General features: G+C 40.7%; 3 protein-coding genes across 4 annotated transcripts in view; 2 read left to right on the top strand and 1 right to left on the bottom strand.

The window, feature by feature from the left end:
* The first annotated feature begins 3184 nt into the window (after nt 1-3184).
* Nucleotides 3185-12119, top strand: paf1 (PAF1 homolog, Paf1/RNA polymerase II complex component). The gene is made up of 14 exons (XM_080459801.1): nt 3185-3375; nt 7079-7111; nt 7236-7328; nt 7423-7544; nt 7620-7686; nt 8847-8948; nt 9025-9130; nt 9259-9327; nt 9489-9592; nt 9684-9800; nt 9892-10020; nt 10181-10286; nt 11131-11209; nt 11334-12119. Exons 1-14 carry the CDS (start codon nt 3329-3331, stop codon nt 11816-11818), a joined length of 1659 nt encoding a protein of 552 aa, XP_080315927.1. The 5' UTR covers nt 3185-3328; the 3' UTR covers nt 11819-12119.
* gmfg (glia maturation factor, gamma) lies at nt 12108-20690 on the bottom strand. The gene is made up of 8 exons (XM_080459802.1): nt 20427-20690; nt 15562-15765; nt 15055-15151; nt 14916-14965; nt 14208-14257; nt 14021-14103; nt 12755-12828; nt 12108-12376 (listed from the first exon to the last, which is right to left on the bottom strand). Exons 1-8 carry the CDS (start codon nt 20454-20456, stop codon nt 12305-12307), a joined length of 660 nt encoding a protein of 219 aa, XP_080315928.1. The 5' UTR covers nt 20457-20690; the 3' UTR covers nt 12108-12304.
* Nucleotides 19282-22362, top strand: part of samd4b (sterile alpha motif domain containing 4B) — a 16016-nt gene continuing 12935 nt past the window's right edge. Inside the window, exons 1-2 of one of the 2 annotated variants that reach the window (XM_080459799.1) lie at nt 19282-19602; nt 21799-22253. In XM_080459799.1, the coding sequence (XP_080315925.1) occupies nt 22058-22253 (196 nt within the window). In that variant the 5' untranslated portion in view covers nt 19282-19602; nt 21799-22057. The remainder of the gene's footprint in view (nt 19603-21798; nt 22254-22362) is intronic. The other variant, XM_080459798.1, reaches the window with a different exon arrangement.

The following is a 22362-nucleotide window of genomic DNA, read 5'->3' as shown; positions in this document are numbered from 1 at the left end:
CTCATGCGCTACCAACTGAGCTAGCCGGGCAACCATCATATTCCACATTCAGCCTAGAAAGAAAAGATTCACTCTCATGATGAATGGGGAAGAATACTTAGAACCAAAAAGTATAGTGAAGGAGATCTTGAATTTCTTTAGATACCTGTATGATTCTTCTTATTCTAAACAAAATGCTGAATTACTTTAAATCATTTATTACTGTAAATGATGAAACCTTTATGTGAGGAGGATTTAAATTGAAGTATCATCATGAAAACAGCCTCTGACTGATCTCCAGGCTCAGATGGAATCACTACAAACCTTCTGAAAAGAAATGAAAACATTGCTATTTGAGGCAATAATGTATGACAAGAAATGAATTGACAATGAAACAAGGTAGAATTATTTCAGGATGTCTATTTGTCATATTTCCTTACCTTCAGGACAAAATAAGAAAAGTGTCCCATCCAACTCCACTCTGCTCTATTCTAAATTCTGCTTTACATTTACATTTCACATCACTGCACCTGTGTCATTTTATATCCCAAATTGTCGTGTAACCATGTAACATAAGTTTATACTGTATACACCTGCTGCGTACATGATTGACTAAGTTGTCTAACTCTCTCTGAGCCTATTTCAGCAACACACTGCAGCTGTAACCACAGTGAAGCTCAGAGGTCAGCTACCAAACTGATCTGCCTCCTTCATTCATCCAGTGACAATGTGTGCTGCATGAAGCGAAGCAAAACAAAGGACCAGAATGGAGAATAACTGTAGTTTCTTCAGCAGGAAAGGAGGAAATGTCCATGACAAACCTTCAACAAACACCTATGACACCTTTAAAAGAATAAAACCATCATAAAGCATGTCATTGTTCTTTATTATATATACAATCACTGGGCACTTTAACAGAGAAAACCCAACAAATCCACATGAGCATGCGTGAGCGACTGTGGAAAGGAAGAACTCCCTCTAACAGGAAGAGACCTGCAGAAACCAGACTCAGAGGTGGAGGCTTCCTGCTGGCCGGGTGGGGTGAGAGGACAGAGGAGAGGACAGACAGATAGATAAGAGAGAGATCCACCCGGAAGACTGATCAGGACATGAGGCTTCAATCCACCTTCAGCTCCACTGTCAGACATCCGGCAGGGATGTTGAGAGCACAGACTACAGGAGAGAAAGGCAAATGTTAGTGACATGTAATAGTGGTGAATAAAAAAGGAAAGAAGCTCAGTTTAGGTCCTCCAGCAGTCTTAACCTCTGGCAGCTAAACTAGAAAATGGTCTAAGGTGTCCTGAAGCAGCTCTCACTGTAAACTTTAATAGAAAAGTCTTCATCCTAACCTTCAAATGAGAGGCTGTGTCAGACTCTTTAACTGAAACTGGGATCTGGTTCCACATCAGAGGAACCTGAAAGCTGAAAGCTCTGCCTCCATTCTACTTTTAGAAAAGCTAAGAACCTCCAGTAAGCCAGCACTCTGAGAACCAAGTGTTCTTCTGGGGAGATCTGGGACCAGCAGTTCTTTAAGATCTTTTGAATTAGTTGAAGACTTTTTAAACAGTGACTTGGACCCCCTGATAATAGGGAGTTACAATAGTTACTCTGGCAGTAAATGCATGGATTAGCTTTTCAGTGTCACTCTATCAATATATTCTTGATTTTAGAGACATTATGCAAATATAATGTATAGATTCCAGTAGATAAGATGGTAATGAGCAACAGCAGTGCAGCTTCACACTACTATCAGATGAACACAGGAAGATATAGGATTACTACTACATCACCGGATGCGTTCAGACTCTCTTGTTCATCATGTACAGTTGGTTCCCCTGTGAGAGCATGTTAGAACTTTCTCCCTCTGGCTCAAGCCTTGTATGACCTTCGGCCATCAGGATGTTGATGATGATCTGAAAAACATTGACAAGGTGTATGTAGATAGCTTTCCAAAAACTCAAAATATTGAGCACTCTACTTCTATGATGTCCTCCATTCCATTGATCATCTTACTTCTGGGAGAAAAACATCAAAACGTAACGGATGAGTCTCAGGTCCTCCTTCTGGATTCCTGTGACTTCCTCCATCTCCTTCAGCATCTCCAAGATCTGCTGCAATACAGAGGAATAAAAGTAAACAAATCAAGCTTATGTTATGTAAAAACTCCCAAACTTGATTGATGAGGTGTTTTCTTACCTGCTGCTCACTGAAAGGAAACCTCCTCAGTTTGAGCTGCTGCTTCAGGGAAAGTGATGCTGACGACATCTTCCAGAGGTTTATTCTGTCTGAACAGACCCTCGACTCCATGACATCATCATGTAAGATCTGAAGACAAAGAGCAAAGAGAGAACATATATTAGCACTCGGGAATAGAACCACTAACAGCACAGTTAGTTTCACTCACCTTAATCTGCTCTCTGGAGAATACAGTCAGGATCACCCCCCTTCAACACCTCAATCATCCTGCAGATTAAAATGAGTTAAGCGACCGCTAACAACTCCGTTGAGCTTCGAGTACACGTGTGAAGAATCCAAAGACGAAAAAACAAATGTGCGCCGATTTAATTTAGGTCGAGTGGGTCTCGCCACGTCACTTCCGGCATTTGCGTGTCGTCTACGTAACTTCCTGCATGTTTGGTCCGCACGTTAGTTCCTGTGGGTCGGCTTTCGTGTACGTATCTTCCTTTACGGTCAGTCCATTTCGTCACATCCGGTGGGTCGGCTTCTATATACGTCACTTCCGGCGCGTCATTTTGCGTCATTTCCGTCCATGCTTCCGCATAGCACCATTTCAAGATGGCGGCGACCTAGAAATAACAATGGCGGCGCCCGCAACACCGCCATCTTGGTTTTCCCCACTGGCATCTCTTGCTAAAACTCTTCCGTACTTCCGTACTTCACCCCTTACATTCAGGAGCCATCAAATAAGGGAGGAATGGAGGTGTAGAATGGTAGAATGAAACTCTACAGCAGTTTCCAATGAAAGCCTAAGTAAACACACGCTGATCAACAACAATAAAGCTCTCTTTCAGATAAAATTGTATTAAAATGCACATTTTAAGCAAAGAAATAGTTTTAGCAACAGCGAAAATTGTCTCTATCTGATGAAGCGCTATTACTCTACTGCGATAGTTCTTTGCAAAGCGCCTTCCAAACCAGCAGGGGGCGCTCGCCATAAATTAACCATGCTGGAGTGTGTACTTCCGGGTTAAGCTCCGCCCCCTCTCCATGAGATACGTTTATTTGTTAATGTAATGTAAGACGAACAGTAGCATTTTGACGCTGCGTTTTAGTGTAATACTTTAACAACACAAACGGAGCTCCGTCTAGGGTTTGGAGCTTTTAAAACATGGCTCCAACAATTCAGACACAAGCTCAACGAGAAGACGGACACAGGTATGTGTAAATATAGAGCTTTTAGCGGTCTGTGTGCACGAAGTCCGCCGTGTGAAGGTGGATTTTAGTTGTTTGGTCAGCTGGCTGGTTAGTTAGTTAGAGAACAAACATTGGATAAAGATTAGTTTTAGTAAACTCATCTGCAAAACAAGAAGACAACGTGACGTGAGCTCCCGTTAACCTGCTGGTTAAGGTTAGTTAGCACGCAGGCTAGGTTACCTTGCGTTAATATACTGACTCTTGTCGCATAATTTGTGCTTCTCGGTGAAAGTTAGTGATATAAAGTACATAATGCTGGTCATACAACTGCAGTCTTTCAATATGCTATGGTCTGATCCTCAAATTTCAGTTAAAAAGGCGTCATGTGTTTCTGCAGCAGATTCAATCATATTTATAGTCTTTATGCTGCCGCCTGTATCAAATAGTTCATCATGTACAATAGAGTTTAGTCACGTGCAGAGTAACGGGTAACTGTGGGAATATCTAACATTTCCCACCACCTCGTGTATTTATGATTTGAAATCACAGAAATGTTTTAATACTTCAGGTCCGTGGGCCCAAACCGGCCCACAAGAGACTCCAATCCAGCCAAACCACCACGCAAATTGTAAAAATTTAAAAGAAAACATTGATTTTTCAACTAATTTGTTAAGAGAAGTGTATACAACACAACACCGAGACCCGAGCTGAGATATTGGTGATGTAATGAAAGATGACCTTGTTGCCATCAAACTTAATCAAAGGGTTAGGGCTGTCAATGTGAGTTTGTAACAACAGCTATAAGATAAGTTTGCTGGACATTTCACTGTATTTTGCACCAAAATGTTTCATTACAACTGACTTTATGTTGAGATCTTAGTCAGATGTAATTAGGATGTATGTGGCCAATCTAAAATGTGTTAAATGGGTTTCAGGTTACATTATGAAGATGTTCTGGTCGGAGCTGAGTCTAGACACCAAAAACCATCCAATATGTAACAAGCAGTTAATGACAACACAGCAGTGAAATACACATGAATGCTGAAAAGATCTATAACAGAGGAAGGGTGGGGGGACAAAATACATTCACATTTGATGTCACTACTGAAAGCTGAACTCCAAAACTAATGACCAAAAACAGCCAATCTAGAGATCCATCCATCCATCCATCTATTTTCTCCCGCTTATCCGTGTCCGGGTTGCGGGGGTGACAGTCTGAGCACTGTCACCCAGATCACATTGCACCGATTAACAACCTTCCTGCAGGTGGTGAGCCCACGGGAAGGTGTGAGGAATCTAGAGATTGTCAATAAAAACTTCACCATGTGAAGTGCTCAACTTTAAGGAGAGACTATTTCCATGCAGTTTTCTACAATGATCGACAATGTGCATTTTTCTATGCTGCTTTAATTCCACATTAGCAATCCTTGTTATTAAAATGACTAATTTCGTACACATACATGATGGTTGACACAAGATGACTATTTGGGTGTCTTTTTCCAATGATATAACTACATTTTTCGTTTCGCCATCTTTTTCAACAACAGCCCTTCCCTTCCTCCAGCCTGTCTGATCCAGCTTTTTTTGCACCTTTCGTGTTGAAATTCCTCTTCCAGCTACATCTCAAACACTGCCAGGCTGCGTTCAGAATTTGTTTTCAGTTCAACCCTTGCAAGCATTACAAAGTTAGTGCTTTTGCCCTCCGCACTTTCATTTCACCCAACGTCCAGGTTTTACCAAACTTGTGGGATGTTGACTTTATCTCTGTAGAGCCCTTTCTCTCACTGTGATGTCATTAATGAGCTCAGGGTCTTGAAGTTGTCATCACAGTCTGTAAAATGATTTATAACTGAATGCGTAAGGTGTGTTGCAGGGCAACAGGAGGAAAACGCTGAGCAACTCCTCTCTGGGTCCTGGATTTGACTCCATACAAACTTGCTCTTCACAGCACAAGCATAACAAAAGGCAGCCACAAATAGGATTCTCCAAGTGGCCCTGACAGTCTGTCACAACCTGCCAGCAGTCGGCACGTCCACCTGTGGCCCTCCTGACATGGTGAAGTGTTGCGAATGAAACCAGTGGGCTCAGGTGCCACACTTGAATGTGACAGTCGCCCAGTAGTTTCAGCTGAAGTGACACAGTGAGCGTGGTGAACATCAACAGGAGCAGATGTTCTGCCACAGGCTGCAAGTGCAAATTTCTGTACAGTGCTTGCAAGTGGAAATTTTGAACAAGACAAAAGAGAGACACCCAAAGTGTTAATAAGTCATCAGCTTATATGTAAAGAAACCAGAATATTGTGTTTGAAACTGGAAGTGGAGTGGGTCTGACTTTTTTTATTTGTTCAAGGGCTGCACCAACAGTCTCAAAAAAATTTGGGCAAAGCTCGACCATCTATTTTTGTTCCTGAGCGATAATATAAGTCTGAACCGGCAGATGAAATTAAATCCGCCTTTCTGCACAGAGTGAATGTTTTAACTGCTGACTGCCACAAAGGAGGTTTCACTGGCTGCTTAAAACAACAAACAACAAATAGAATGACAAGAGTCTTGATCGGGGTTCGTGGCAGCACACGCTGGAATAAGCCAGGGAAATGAAAGCAAAGCTTCTGCAATAGAAGGAAAAATGTCATCTTCTACAGTCAGCCTCTGGAGGTTTATGTTGGTTAAAGCATGTTGCTGTTAAGACCTCGCCTGGTAAAGAGACTGCTCGATGTCCCTGCTGCATCACGCTGTCATTACCTGTTCAGTTCTTGTGGTCTCACAGTAGTGCAAGACATGAATTAGGATTGGGAGCTAAATGAATTGATAAATTGCAATCATTGTCTCCTTTGTGCTGCATCTTAACAGGAATCAGGATCTGTCCTACAAAATCACTCATGTCATACATGTTCACATTTTAAACCGATTCCAGTTTTTGAGATGAATTTCCTGAATCCTGAACCTTTTTCCAAAGATTATATTCTATAGTGGCACAGCCTCGTGCTTGGTTGATCCAAAGTTGATCAATTTCACCATCAATTTTATAACAATCTTTCTTCTTTTCCTGAAAACTAATTTAATGATTTTATTGTAGTTGGGGAAAGCAAAGCTGAAAGCTATAATTCTAATTTTGGTAAATGCTCTCTGAAATACATATTTTACATGTTTCTGCTGTTTTTGTGTACAGCCCCTTTGACTGGTAGATAATCAGTAAAGTTAAACTATGTTGTTAAAAATAATTCCCGTAAACATTTGTAGAGTAACGGTTAACTAAAAACCGCCTTTGGTGATTGGAGATGTGCAGGATTGTTCTTATAACAGTCAATTGGTTTTTATTAATCACAGTGTTTTACTACTCTTGCAGTGTGTGTGTGTGTGTTTTTTTTAAGCTATTTAGACCATTAAGGTTTGCTTTTTATTTCAGGTTTTATTGCAGCAAAGCAAAGTATGCATTTGTTAATTTAAAGGTTAAATTGCCAGCTAATAGAGATTTTTATTGGACTTAATGGAGATTAAAAGTGATGCACACAAATGTGTGAATCTCCACTGAACTGTACTTTGTAGAAATGCTACGGATTCCTGGGATAATTAAATTGACATAATTGTCTGTTCATTTAAGTGTGATAAGTGTTAAGGATCAGTTGTGTGTTAATTACTTTCCACTGAGATGTTTACAGTCACACTTGAGCAGCAGTTAATGAGAGATGATGAGAAATTTGACAAATGGCTGTTTTCTCTTTCAGTCGGCCGTCCTCTCACAGAACAGTCCCAGAAAGGTGAGATATTTTACACTCTTGTCTATTTACTGTCACTCGGTCATGCGAAGGGTTAATAAGCCGAATAAAAAAAGACCAGAAATCAACAGCTCGGTTTTTGTCTTCACGTTTGTGCCTGTGACAGGTCCGGAGTGGTGTGTCGAGTGAAGTACTGCAACAGCTTGCCCGACATCCCGTTCGATCCCAAGTTCATTACATATCCCTTCGATCAGCACCGGTAAATGATCCCCTCAGCCTTTTCTTCCATTCACTGTCTTGTAAGTGAACATATTTAACTTAAGACGCACGTGGTGTTCGTTCTGCTGTGGCAGGTTTGTACAGTATAAAGCCACGTCTCTGGAGAAGCAGCATAAACATGAACTGCTGACTGAACCGGACCTTGGTGTCACTATTGACCTCATCAACCCAGACACCTACCGCATAGACCCCAGCAGTAAGTCTCCAGCTCTTGGTCTGGATTTACACATCTAATAACTGAGTTTACTCATCCAGCTGTTAAAACTTTCAGTACTTCTGGACCCTGCCGATGAAAAACTGTTGGAGGAGGACATTCAGGCTCCATCCAGTTCAAAGAGGTAAAACAACAAATCCGTCTCTTCCTTCCTCTTTACCAGCTTGTCTTCATGTTGTAACAGAGACCTAGTGTTAAGAATGCACAATATGGAATGTGCGCCGATGTGCCGATATTTTCGAACAAAATATTGCCGATACCGATACAATTGGGAGTCCACGAATGCATCGCCGTATCAAAATCACGTAGCCACAGGATCTGTCAATTTCCTGCTTCCCATTCATTGTCTATGTGAAACCCCAAAGCTCATTTGCTTAAAGTTGAATTCATCCAATTTTAAGCCAATAAGGTGCAGGAGGCGGCGATCTAACACGTCGGAAAACTTTCATAAAACATCTGAACTCGCTGTCGTGGAACCAAAACGAGGACCGATTCAACAGCTGTACAGTTTTATTCCTCATTTCAAATGTTTTCAGGAAATACTTTTCACTTGAACTGTTCTAGAAATAAAAGAGAAAGTTTGTGACCGACCCGCCATGTTGGTTTAGTTTTAAATTCCAGGAGCAGACGACCAGAACGACGAGTTCAGGTGCAGCACGTAACTCCGAGTCGTGTTAAAGAGTTTCGGGGCTCACGCTCCAGCGACGCCACATGCTGCACATGGTTGAAGTATATCTGATACACTCATTAACAGCGAGCTGGAGTGTGTGTGCGTGGCGCACAGCAAGCTGGGTTTCTAGGGCAGTGAGCCTTAGATGGACGCTACACCCTGTCCTAAACAAAAGTGTTGCTTTTGAAGAAAAGCTTCTTTTCAGATGTGATGCGTTTCTGTGGGAGAAAAAATGATGACGTCTCCTTTTTTCTCCCCACCCTGACAGCCGCGCATGCTCAGGGTGTGATCATATGGTTGCCCTGGAAAAAGAAATATCGGCGTACGACCTTCGGCGATTCATGCCAATATTGAATTTATTTTGTGATTATTTGCAGATCCCGATGTTGTGCCAATATCATCGTGCATCCTCACATATTATAATACACACTCACATTCACTACTGCAGGCAGTTAAGTCACCAATTAACCTCAAATGCACAGGGAGAACTTGCAATTGCGGCTCCAGACAGGCTCCTATACCCAGGCTCAAACTGGGGATCCACTCACTGTGCCGGGGGAAGCGCTCACCACTACTCCACAGTGCACTTCAAACGTTTCCTCCTCCTCTGTCAGGTCCCAGCAGCACGCTAAAGTGGTGCCATGGATGAGGAAAACCGAGTACATCTCCACAGAGTTCAACAGATACGGCGTCTCCAACGAGAAAGTGGAAGTCAAGTAAGTAACGGATACATTCAAACCTAAATGATGTAAAAGAGTGTTTTTGTTAATGGCACGTGTGTGACGTCTCCAGGATCGGAGTGTCAGTCAAACAGCAGTTTACAGAAGAAGAGATCTACAAGGACAGAGACAGTCAGATTTCTGCTATCGAGAAGACGTTTGAGGATGCGCAGAAATCTGTGAGTCAGCATTTTGTCCACCAATATAAGGGATTGGAGAATAATGTGAATAAACGTGGTCAAAGAGCATGATTGGATGATGCTCTGTGAAGTATTTTGTACAACATGATGTCGCTCTTTGTCCCCAGATTGCACAGCACTACAGTAAACCCCGAGTCACTCCCGTGGAGGTCCTGCCTGTGTTCCCTGACTTCAAGGTGAGTCCCGAACGGACTTCTTCACTTTATCTTACTGCATTTTGTGTGGATCGTTTCAGATTCAGTGCAGCAGCGGGGAAGTACAGCTAACGCCTCATGCTATAAGACAACAAATACTTACAGTTAGAGCTACTCAATGACCATGTTCTGTTTTTTTCCAGATGTGGATCAACCCGTGTGCTCAGGTCATATTTGACTCTGATCCTGCACCCAAAGACATATCAGGACCTGCAGGAGTGGAAATGATGTCTCAGGCTATGATCAGGTATAAACTACCACTGTCTATGAAACAAATCTCTGAATCTGCAGCAGAAATACTCTTTATTGACACTTATCATTGTATCTGTGTACTTCAGAGGTATGATGGATGAGGAAGGGAATCAGTTTGTGGCCTACTTCCTGCCCAATGAAGACACGCTGCGCAAACGCAAGAGAGATTGCGACGAGGGATTGGATTACATGCCAGAGGACCTGTAAGTAAAAGAGTCGCATAAAGCAGAACATATGTTTTAATTTGTCGCTTTCCTTGTGTGAGTGCTGTTGTCGGTTATTTTTGTGTTACAGGTACGACTATAAGATAGCAAGAGAGTACAACTGGAACGTGAAGAACAAAGCCAGCAAGGGCTACGAGGAGAACTACTTCTTCATCTTCAGAGACGGAGACGGCGTTTACTACAACGAGCTGGAGACGAGGTAACTACTCAGGAGAGAAACGTTCAGCTTTTATTCATGCAGTGGAGGATAAACTGCACGGATTGTTTGGCGTCAGTGGTGGTGATCCACAGAACCAGTGTGAAGTGTGTGTGAAATCTGTTTGGCCAAATGTTCTGACGGCGTGAACTCTGACCTGCAGAGTGCGTTTGAGCAAGAGGAGAGCCAAAGCTGGAACACAGTCCACCACCAACGCTGTGCTGGTGTGTAAGCACAGAGACATGAATGAGAAGGAGCTCGAAGCTCAGGTGAGTCCAAATCTGTTTTCACAAGGTCATGAAGCAGGAACACAATAATCACAAAATCCAGATTTTTATGGAAATTAATTTCTTATTAAATATCCAGTGGCCTGAGTACATGACTGCTCACATTCACCGGGATGAAAACAGACTTCCTCCCTAATAACAACAGCAGTCTGGACTCAATTAGGTTTCAGGGCCGCATTTACACCGTCATGAGACCCAATTCCGATTTTTTTGCTCTTATGCAGCACAGATCGGTCCTGCTTTCAGATGCAGGGAAATTTAGCACACTGGTCACATGACCTCTGGAGGAAATAATTGCAGCATATTAATAAGATGCGATCCTGGCCCTTTTCTTTCTCCTCTACCCAAAAATCCCGGCGGTGTTTGGCGAACTTTTCGGGCACTGCGGCATGAGCATCACATTTATGTCATCATATGGCTTCGCTCTTGGCGCCTAGTTGAGAAGCGGCGTGAAGTTTGTAAACGATACAAGTACAGATGCACGATGTTTCTGGCGTTGTAGGCAAGTGTAATCAGACATAGGTCACTTGATAAAAATACACATTTTAGATCAGATTTATGCAGCAAATCTGTTCCGAGCATCAAGACTGGCAGTGAAAATGTCACAGTCTGTATCGAGTCCACAGGAGACTTGTGCTGCTTTCACATAAACCTGCCGCTTCGCAAAAAATAGGAAAATACCTTCGAATATGGACATTTCCACGCTTCTAGTATTTTTCAAGGACACTTATTTGCAGAAATGTGTTCCTTCACTGAATTCACATTCAGTGACGCTTTCCTACGTGGCTCAGTATTTATGTGTTAATGGCTCTCATTGTGATTGTAGGAGGCACGCAAAGCTCAGCTGGAGAACCACGAGCCAGAAGATGAGGAGGAGGACATGGATAAAGACCTGCAGGATTCTGGTGAGCTCCCTTACATTCACCACCCATGCAGTTTTCAATCATTAAGCCGCTCCCCGCCGCCGCGCAACCTGTTGCATCATGGCAATGCTCAGCACGTGCTCCGTGTGATGTTTGCACTCTGCAGGTGACGAGAAAGAGAAAGGCAGCGGGAGTGAGGCAGAAAACTCCAGCAGCGAATCCGAGAGGGAAGACGAGGACCCCGAGCCAAGGGGTGGAGACGACGACAACGAGGAGGAGGAGGAGGATGAGGAGAGAGGGAAGAGGAGGAGGAAGGCCAGCGGCAGTGGGAGCGAGAGCGGTGAGGAGAGGACCCGGGAGATGCGGGACGAGGAGGAGATCTTCGGCAGCGACGATGACAGCGATGGCGACGGCGACGACGATAATGACAACGACAACGAGAACGACAACGAGCCCAAGAATTCCGCCCGGAGCAGCGGGGAGGAGGGCAGCGACAGCGACGACGAAGGCGGGAACAGACGCGGCAGCCGGAGTCGCAGCGCCTCGCCGGCTCGCAGCGACCGCAGCAGCGAGCATTCAGAGACTCGAGCTCAGAGTGGAAGTGGAAGTGAGAGAGCCTCGGACTCCAGCGATGCCAGTGACAGCGAATAAGATCGGCGGTTCAAACGGCGCGGTGACGCCTCATCTGTGTGTTCAGATCCAATCCTGGATCAGACGTCCTGTAATGTGGAGCCGTTCTTCCTCCATAAGTGTTAATATGGTTCCAGATACTTGTTACCTCCTTTTATAATCAATAGAGTCGCGTCTCCGTCACTCCTGCATCATTGTAAAACCATTCGTCTCTTGTCTCATGTATTCAGCGCAGGATCGTGTCAAAATGTCTTTGATGAACTCCTGAAATGGAAACTTGATAATAAATCACAAGTGACGTTTTTTAACATTCACTGGTCACACTTTGTTTTTCTTTTATTGGTTTCAGAAGATCCAGAGAATCTTTAAAAAAAAAAAAAAATACTCAAATGGTTAATGGAAGAAAGGCGGCTTTTTGCACATCATCCAAGTGTCTTCAACTTTAAAAAAAAAAAACACTTGGTCCAAATCAAAGGTGGATAATTGTGAGAAACAGGAGCTTCTTATTCAACGGAAAAACGCCAGCTGGTTCTTCAGCCACTCTTCAGTCAGATCATCGGCATTTCTTGTTTCAAAGACCTGAAGGGAGAAATGAAAATGTGTCACTGGAAAGAGATCATTAATGTTTTCAATGTGGTGCTTTTACAAACATTTAAAGTCAAATTTATCTGGTCCAGATTTAACAATCACAAAAAACTTAGCTGAACGAATGTCATTTTCAAAATTGTACAAAAAAGCAAAACGTATCAATCCTCATTGATCTTTGGACCTTTCACAAACTTTATTGATCCTCTTTTGGGAAATCTGTGTTCGAGCAGCTCATTAGAAATATACCATCACCTGAGTATAATGCCAGCTAAGAAGGAAAAAAATAGAAAACCCCCCGAGAAGTGAAAATAAATTACATGAAGTACTTCTTGAATCTTAAGGCGTGGAAGCATTGATTGGTCCGGTTACCTTTGTGAGTTCGGCCGCTTGGACCAGTCGATTCTTGCTGCCTGCGTACATCATCTGCTGCTCCGGCTTGCAGCCTGGGGAGAATAAATCGGCAGGTTTCCAGGAGAGTTAAAGGGCACCTTCATCACTTTAAACAAATGTTTTAGTATCGCAGTTCTCAACCTTTTCCCCCTGATTGAAACGCGGCCGACCCTCTTCTTGAATCTCCACAATACCAAAGTAAAGCTAAGCAGTGCTCACTCTGGCACTTGAGCAACTTCCTCGCTTTGTTCAAGAGTCTAGTCCGCAGGTCTGCAACCTTTATGACCAGGAGATGTTTTTATTTTATCACTTTCCACCGAATCAAATTTAACTGGAGCCGCAAAACAAGTTCAACCTTTAAAATAAGGCTAACACCGCTTTTAAAGTTTCACATATACTAGTTTTAATATATGAACATGAACTGTATCTTGTCTTGCATTTATGAAGCTTCAAATACATTTTAGGATGGTCAACGTTAAATACATTTCAGCTGTTCTGGTACCTGATGTTACAGGTTTCAACCTTCTTTTCAGCATTTTCAGTCAATTTTGACACGTTTTTAAGCTGCTTTTTGTCTTTTTCACCTCATTTTTTAAAGCTTTTTCTTTGAGAATTCTACCAATTTTTTTTTAATCTGTTCAAGCATTAATTTTTCCCCATTTCCCCGTGGATTTTAGCCAGTTTCCCTCATTTTAGCCATTTTAATTGTGCCTTTTTTTTTTAAAGCCCCTTTTAGCCCAGAGTTAAAAGTCCTTTTGAAAATGACTTTGTCTATATAAATAAAATAAAAATTAATTAAAATGCTTGTTTAGGTTTAGTTTAGTAAAATCGTCAGAGAGCCACTACAGAAGGGCCAGAGTGGCACATGTGGCTAGAATTTTATCTAATTTTGACAGGCAGAGCCATTGGACGCCTGTCTGTAATCTCTGAAGCCCCCTCAGGTTAGGAAAATAAAATCTGACAAATTAGCTGTTCAACTCATCTGTGTTTAGCACCTTCAAATCTCATCAAAACTCCCCTGTTCAGAACTGCTTTTAATACTAATTGGCACAAATCGATTTCTTTTATTATGTGTTTTTAAATGGACTGTTTATGTTTCTCCATTTTATGCTTGCTGATTTTATGATGATGTTAAGCATCTTTAAGTGCTTTTAAAAGCAAATAAAATGTATTATTACTATTGTTAACAATAATTGTTCAGTGAGGTGACATTTACTTCGTCTATAAAACTCCGGTGCAGCTCACCCATTGGACTGGAGAATATGAAGCACAGAGGGTAGGACACTCTGCCGTCAGCGTGGACGTATTTGTAGCTGTAGACAATGAATGTGCAACGCTTGTCAAGGAAGATAAACGATAAGTTTCAGAGTCATAACATTGATTTTCATTATATCATTTAAAAGTTCAAACATGGAGATTTTTATTTGGATATCTTGGTTGCCGCTCTGGAAGCTCATCTCGTAACTCGTCCAGTGAGATGTCCTAAAAGACAAAGCTGAGTATAAATGACCTATATATAGCAGGGGTTAAATTTGGATAAAATCAAACAAAGCACCAACAGAACCAGTTTAAAAAGCTTTTTAAATCATATATCATTGGTAAATATAAGAAAGAAGAGCAACAGTTTTATCTAGGACAGCAATACTATATAATATGTATATAATGGTAAAACATTCATTAATACTTAATAAATATGATAAAAACTATATTGTGATAGAGAATTTTTTCAATTTAAATATTGCCATACTATTTTATATTTAAAATGTGATTGAAGAAATTTAAATAGTAGATTATTATTATTATTATTATTATTATTATTATTATTATTATTATTATTATTATTATTATTATTATATTGATATCATGTACATTCATGTGTACGTATGTATATATGTTTGATGTGCAAGTATAAAATCATGTATATGTAAAACTTGTGTATAACATATATTGAATGTGTATTGTTAAAATAGTAATATTAGTTTAAAAAAATGTGTGTGACATTATCTACAGAGCCTTGTTTAGTTTTTTTGTGATGGGGTAAGTGTGAATAAGCTTTTATTGAAATAAAATTTAAATTTTAAAAAAAATCTAATTGATCAAAATCCAAATAGAGTGACAATAAAGACCAAACTGTACTTGCCTCGTATTCCTCTTCGAGGATGACAAGCTGCTTCTCCATGTCTATTTTCACTGCAAAGTGTGACAGTAGTTTGCGTTAAAAATTTTTACAAAGATGAAGTTGGAGACATGCAAGTATAACGAGAAAGACCTTTACTCACTTAGTATGGCAGCATTGTTGGTCTCCTTTCGAAATCTAAACTTTCTCAGTTTGTCTTTGAGACTTTCATCCACTTCGCACACAACCAGAGAGCTTGACTGCAGAAATACACCAATAAGATTTAGTCAATTCTGACTATCATGTATGTACATATGTCCCTGTGCTCAGGATGAAATGAGGTGGTTTTGGACTGTCGGACAGAAATAGAGACAAAATGAAGAGGTGAGTGAATGTCTATATTCACCCTACATGGAGACATTAAACATTCATTACACCATTCTGACATATTGAGGGCAGGAAATGTTTTGCAGCAACATGCAAGCGAGTTTCCTGTGTAACAAAAAAAAAAAAAAAAAAAAACGCGAGGGGGGGATGGTGGCTTTCTGTTGCAACGGTTGAAATAAAACTTCACAGATACACAGAAATGTCTGAATGACAGATCATCAAACTGGGTTGCATTTCGACGGATAAGGGAAAGCTTTCGGGGCATTGCGTCAGTTTCACCTACCATTCTCCAAGGATCCCTCTCCACCTTTGTGTTCACCGGCTTTGCCAAAAAAAAAAACAGCTTGTGACAGACTGACGGCTTCTCTGAGTCTGTCAAGAGAGCTTCCTGGAGATGGCAAGGGGAGGGCGGACACACTGCTGGAGCATGCATCACTGCCTCTTCCTCTTTTCTCCAACACGGCCTGACAGCAGTGTGCAAGCTCAGCTGTGTGTTGGATGAGACAGTCTGACACTCGTTTAATGCATAAACAATGTGTTGAGGAGGAAACACACACACAACCTGTCTATGTTAGTATGATAGAAGAGACTCAGGTGTATTTTAGATCAGCATTGTGTCTGCAGATGTTCTATGTCCCCCTTGCTGAATTTGCTTGCACTTCCTAATATCGCAGAAGTGAAGACAATAAAGAGAAATGGCTTTCAAATGGTATAAACACTATGGGGTCGGGGGGTGAATTTGCCGTTTTAAGCAAAATTTGCTTTTACTTCTTGATTTCAACATAATGACTGCTTCACTTGAATGCTTGGTGTCTTTTTTCCCCCAGCACAACTTCACCTATGTGATTTCTACAATTATTTACTCATCTTGAAATACTATCTGAACACACTGGACCTAAAACTACAAAAAATAAATTAATTCAAAATTCGAATGGGAAAAAGTTAAATTCTTTCAATATTGAGAGCCACAAACATGTGGAGTGAAAAATGTTCACAATTTAGAAAGCACATCTAATTAATATAAGTACAAACCAATGCATAAATATATCCCCCAAAAAACAAAACCCCACATTCATATGCAACTGTTTACATAAAAATACAAGAAATTCCCAGGCGTTTTTTGTACAAAACCAAGCTGACACAATCATATGACTGTAATAATTTGCATTGTTACAGTGGCCATAGATAGATAGATAGATAGATAGATAGATAGATAGATAGATAGATAGATAGATAGATAGATAGATAGATAGATAGATAGATAGATAGATAGATAGATAGATAGATAGATAGATAGATAGAAAGATAGAGAGATAGAGAGATAGATAGATAGATAGATAGATAGATAGATAGATAGATAGATAGATAGAAAGATAGAGAGATAGAGAGATAGATAGATAGATAGATAGATAGATAGATAGATAGATAGATAGATAGACCTTGACAGGATGAAAGTCTTCTTTTAAAGCTGCTTCTTTCTCTTGTGTAATAAAATGACCAATGAATAATCGTTGCGTTCATTTCAGTCAGGTGTGCAGTAGTGGTGTGCAGTAGTGGTGTGCAGTAGTGGTGTGCAGTAGTGATGTGCAGTAGTGGTGTGCAGTAGTGGTGTGCAGTAGTGATGTGCAGTTCGATATCAAAATATTATTTTTCATGCATGTCATGTATGGCCGTCATTGGATTGATTTACTGTTAAAAGATTGATATTTGCATTGTATGTACACATTTTTGATAAACATGTTGTTTTTTTAATTGAAATTGTTGTGCCATTGAGGTCCTATTTCCTCCAGGTAGTTTTTTTTAAGTTGATAAATGGCTTCACACATGCTGGAGCTCCAGATCTTCCTGTTAGAGGCGGAGATGTGTTCAGATGAGGTCTGAGCACTGAGGTCTGACAGCCCCGGGTAGACAAAGAAGAAGAAAATAATTTGTTGGCCTTAATGTCTTTTTGATAGCTACAATATGAAAGAAAACACCCTGAACTCCTTTCTTCCATCAAATAAGCTCAGTTATCTTCACACATTAGGCTTTTATACAAGTATTGATCTCGTATCGGTTTACGTTCACCTGGTGTTGGAGCAAAAAGCAGATCAGAGGTATCACTCATCATCTTCATCTCATGTTTGCTGATCTTACTAAAAGAGTGGACGGGTTTTAAACTGCAGTTACTTTCATTCAAAAACACTGAGTTCATTCTAATTTCTACACTTATATTAGGACATCCTATGGGCCAGACTGCAACCTCTGGATGGATGGTTTCTGTTCTGTGAATAGGATTGTACAAGCATGCAAACGCATTAGTGTCAATGCACTAGAACAAGAACCACAGGAGATACATCGGACTGTATAACTCTTATTGTTTTGTAAATAATTTGTTGTGTTTGCTTTATAAATAATTTGTTGTTTTGTAAATAATTTGTTGTGTTTTTCTGTCAATTCCATTAACATCCATGCGTATATCAGTCACCTTTCAGTCCTGTACACATTATTATTTAATATTACTTATCAAAGTTTTATTTTTGATTTTAAAATTGTATTCTGTGTGGAGCAACACTTAAGAATTTTTCAATGGGATTAACCACATTGACCACTATTCTATTCTATTCTATTCTATTCTATTCTATTGTATTTCTAGTCGATTCTAGAAATAATAAAAATAAAATAGAAATAGTGTTTATTATCATTTTATGATGTGCTACGGATTTGTAGAGCTGCTGCACTCACAATGCAAATGAGAAAAAAGTAACGCAATATAACAAAGAATAGCGTAATAAGGAAATGTTTGAAACTGTTGTGTAACAGTAGATGTTTGTGTTATTTGGGAATGTCCAGAAAATGTGTGAATCAGGGTGGTTATGGGTCTGGCAAAGAAATTCTATTCTATTCTATTATATTTTAATGTCCTGCAAAAGAAGATCGATGATAGTTTTAAAGAAAAGCTACTATTGAACGAGTAAACACAATGTACATGATACAAAAATTCAAAGTATTGGTGAAATAGTATGAGAATAAATTTCTGGGTGTGATTCTTGATCACAAAATCTGCTGGAAACCCCACATAAAACATGTGAGAGCAAAAGTAGCGCAGAGCATTGGAGTAATGGGGAAGCAAGGCACGTTTTGAATGGGAGAGCACTGTATATTCTGTATTGTACACTGGTGTTAACATATTTAAATTACTGTGTGGAAGTATGGGACAATACCTATAAAACCTCCTTACGTTCACTAAACACAATACAACAAAGAGCCATTCGTATAGTAAGTAAAGTAGGATATTATGAACACACCAATATACTGTTTTTAAAACTACACACCTTAAAGTTTGGGGATCTGGTAGAATTTAAGACTGCAAAAATAATGTACAAAGCAATAAATAAACTGCTACCTGTAAACAAAAAATGTACAAAAGAGATATCTTTGAAAAATACAGAAATGAAGGAGAATGAAAATCTCACAGATGTTAATGGCGCTTGTTCATTTTGTTCTTTAAGTTCTTTTTTGTGTGTATTTTATTTATTCTGTTTTCATAAATAGCTCGATTGGAGTACTTTTTTTTTCTTTTGTTTTGCCTGTTTAATTATTTTATTGGATTTCGCATTGTCAATGGGTGAAGAATGGGGGTAGGACTTGATAAGCCTAGGCTTCTTCCTTTCCCTTTTCGAACACACACATTTAACTCATGTGTGTTATATTGAAATAGGCTTTTCATTTATTTCTATGTTATCTTTTTTATTTTATTTTTTTCCATTTGTTTAATCTAATTTTATTCGTTCCTTCGTTAGAAATAAATCAAATCAAATCAAAAACAGGCAACAATGTTGTGTTTTTTTGGTACAAATACAGAACAAAGTGAATGTTCAGTGTAAAATAAACATAACTAGGAGGACTTACAGCATATTGGTTTTAGTTTTTTTAATTAATTACAATATCTATGTATGTTTTTAGCTGGTGATCATGTCTGACGTCTGGATGCTACCGGACGCTGTGGGAAGAACAAAACGTTACGTGCGTCATGACGTCACCTCACGTCTTACGTCAACTCAAAAATCGAAGTGGATTTCTCCAGGCGTACACTCCTTATTCTCTGTATTGCAACTAACATTTTTTTTTTTTTTTGTACATAAACTAATCACCATGATGTGCTCGAAACCACAGAGACTTGCTGCTGTAAAGGAATACCCTTGAAGGAAAACGCCACGAACGGGACCCGAAAAACCTGCGCTTCTTCACGGCTAAGCTAGCAAAACTTGTTAGCCAAGAGGCTCGCGCTAGCAGCCCGTTAGCTCGGTAGCCTAGCCCGCTAACCAGTGACAACTGACAAAAGGTAAACAACAAATCCCTCCCGAGTCCGCTTAATGCGAGCCGCCACCCGTCCAACTTCGGCGTGTGTTCCCCGTCGGGACACGCGTGTCGTTTGGAAGTGCATTTCGTCGCGCGCGAGACTGAAAACTGGGGGGAGAAGGAGGCAGCAACAGCGTCAAGGAAAAAAACAATACAAATCCCTCATCAGGCCGAGCGAGCTAACTCCGGCTAACCGCTACCTAAAGCCGAGCAGCCGGGCGGAGTGTTCCGCAACACTTTAACGTATCTGACAGGTGGATTAACGACTGAACGGCCCGTGTGCCGAGCAGCGTTGACGCCACAAAACTCTCTAAATGTGTCCGTTCATGAGTATCGTAGTCCCACAACGTTACAGGTGCTACAGTTTCAGTTGGGAGTTAGCATCCTGGATCTGTAACTAACGCTAACGTTGCTCCTCTGGGTTTTGGGATAATGTGTCGTCAATGCAGAATCCCGGTGGTGTTTATGATTCTGGTTAAGCTGCGTGCTGTGTGTAATTGGCGACATGCTTTACTCTGTGTGTAATTGACCCGGTCGCCTATCTCCGTGATAAAAGACTGGCGCACCTTTTGTGAATGACTTGCGTCCTTATCGCGATGCGGCCAGGAAAGCATCAGTTACTAGTCTATTCAACAAGATAAAAGTTCATCAGGAATTGCCAAAACACTGTCAAGTTATTCTGTTTCAAATGCAAACCTAAGTCGGGTAAGTCAGGCGTTGAAATCCAGTTAATATATATAAATATATAAATGTTCCTAAGCTGCAGTATGATGTTGATGTTTTATCTTGTGCTATATAATCGCTTACCTCCCATTGTCCGTGAGGTTTGTCCTCCATCTCCTGTCATCTCAGAATATTAGGATGGGATGAATTCTCATACTAAAGCGTATCTTTGCTGTGGCATGGTAAAGCTTGGTTGTGTTTGAGGTCCAATTGATGAACAATTTAAAAATGGTTTCACGCAAGAATGAAACTTAAGTCTGGTGTATTTTGAACATGACAGAACAGGAAAGGGCCTTAAGAAAAAGTAGACCCCCTGTGTTGTCAGGAGCAAGTAACAACCCCTTCTGCAAGCACCATACCTTGTAAATACTTTTTGAAGCAGATTTTGGGGGGATTTTTCCCATTCTTCCTCCTATTAACTCTGTGGGATTCTGGACACACTGCACTTTTAAAGTCCATCCACAGTTCTCAATGACGGGACTGTGATGGTCAAAACGTCTCGTTTGCATGTCATGAAGCACTTCATTACGGATTTTGAAGTGTGTTGAGGATCATTATACTGATGTAGAAGTGTCTCTTTTCATCTTTGACTTTGTGATGTTTTCTGTGAGAAGACGCCAGTCTGTATTTGATGCATTCTTCCCTCCACCGGTGCCACAGGGCTGCAACACAAACCTAAAGCAGGAGCTTTTTCCACGCATAACCCTGCTGCAGTCAAATGATTTAAGTTTTAACTCGATTCTAAAGGATTTGGTTCCAAAAATGCATCAGGCTTGTTGAGATAGACATTTTTTGTGTTGAATATTCTGGTGATGATGCAGGAAAATATGTTCTTCTGATGACTCTTATACACTGTTATGGCTGTAAAGTAATGTCTTACTCAGTTCAGAATGTGCTAAATCCTCTTGGGTGTTCATTTCAGGCAAGCAGGAGTTTTTTCATGTGAGCAGTTTCATTTCTGAGCAAAACTTGGAAATACTTGGCTTCCTCCTTACAGCCTCAATCACCTTCGTGGCCATTGGTTTTTTTTACTTTTCAGAGCGCTCACTGCTCATTGTCAAAACTGTGTTTGTTATTTCAGATATTTCTGACAGTGTAGAAACCCCAACAGGCGAAATAACCTCATGTCTTGTTAAAAGTTGCACAAGCTAAATCTTTGCCTGTTGTGTCTTGCCCTCTCATAAATCCAGCACAGCAACACAGCTGATGGAAATATAAAAATGTCATCTTATACATATTGAGCTCAGACTTTTGCTTATCTGTAACCTGTAAATCAAAGGAACGAACACCAATTCTTGAAAATGATAAGAAAAAATTGGACAAATTTGTGTGAAGTTAAAGGTTTTTGTAGATAAAGCACCAAATTTAAACGATCTAGTCATTACAGATGATGTGATTGTGAGCATGCCAGCATAAAAAAATGCTTATTGTTTTTTTGTCTTTCACCTTTCTGCAGTCGACACGCACGTTCATCCTCAAGACACCTTCCTGAGAATCGGCACGGCTCTCCTGTCTGCAGTTCCTCCTGCACCTGAACCATGTGAGGGCCCCTCGGTGCAGTCTGAGGGGATCCCAGGACTGTTGTAACTTTAACCCTGCTGTGCAGGGCTGGACTCATTCTGTCTGTGTCAGAGAGAGAAGCCTATCCGATAGCCCCCCGCCCACCGCTTTCACAATCCACACATTCTCGCTCTCCTTTACCAAGGAGACACGCCATGATGTTCCGAGACCAGGTAGGTATCCTCACAGACTGGTTCAAAGGCTGGAACGAGTGCGAACAGACGGTGGCACTGTTGTCCCTCCTGAAGAGGGTGTCCCGCACCCAGGCTCGCTTCTTACACATCTGCCTTGAACACTGGCTGGCGGACTGCACCGAAATCCACATCCTTGAAGCCGAGGCCAACAATGCAGGTAGCTGAGACTTTGAGTGTCACTGTGTATTATTGATAAATTATAATTATGAAAAGTGTTGCTTCTATTTATAAAAATTGAAGCAGACCTATATCAGCAACACAACATT

This window comes from Lipophrys pholis (genome assembly GCF_963383615.2).
Source record: "Lipophrys pholis genome assembly, chromosome: 3".
NCBI classification, from domain to species: domain Eukaryota; kingdom Metazoa; phylum Chordata; class Actinopteri; order Blenniiformes; family Blenniidae; genus Lipophrys; species Lipophrys pholis.
Note: the sequence above shows the minus strand (reverse complement) of the source record. Positions and strands in the feature narration are given on the sequence as shown.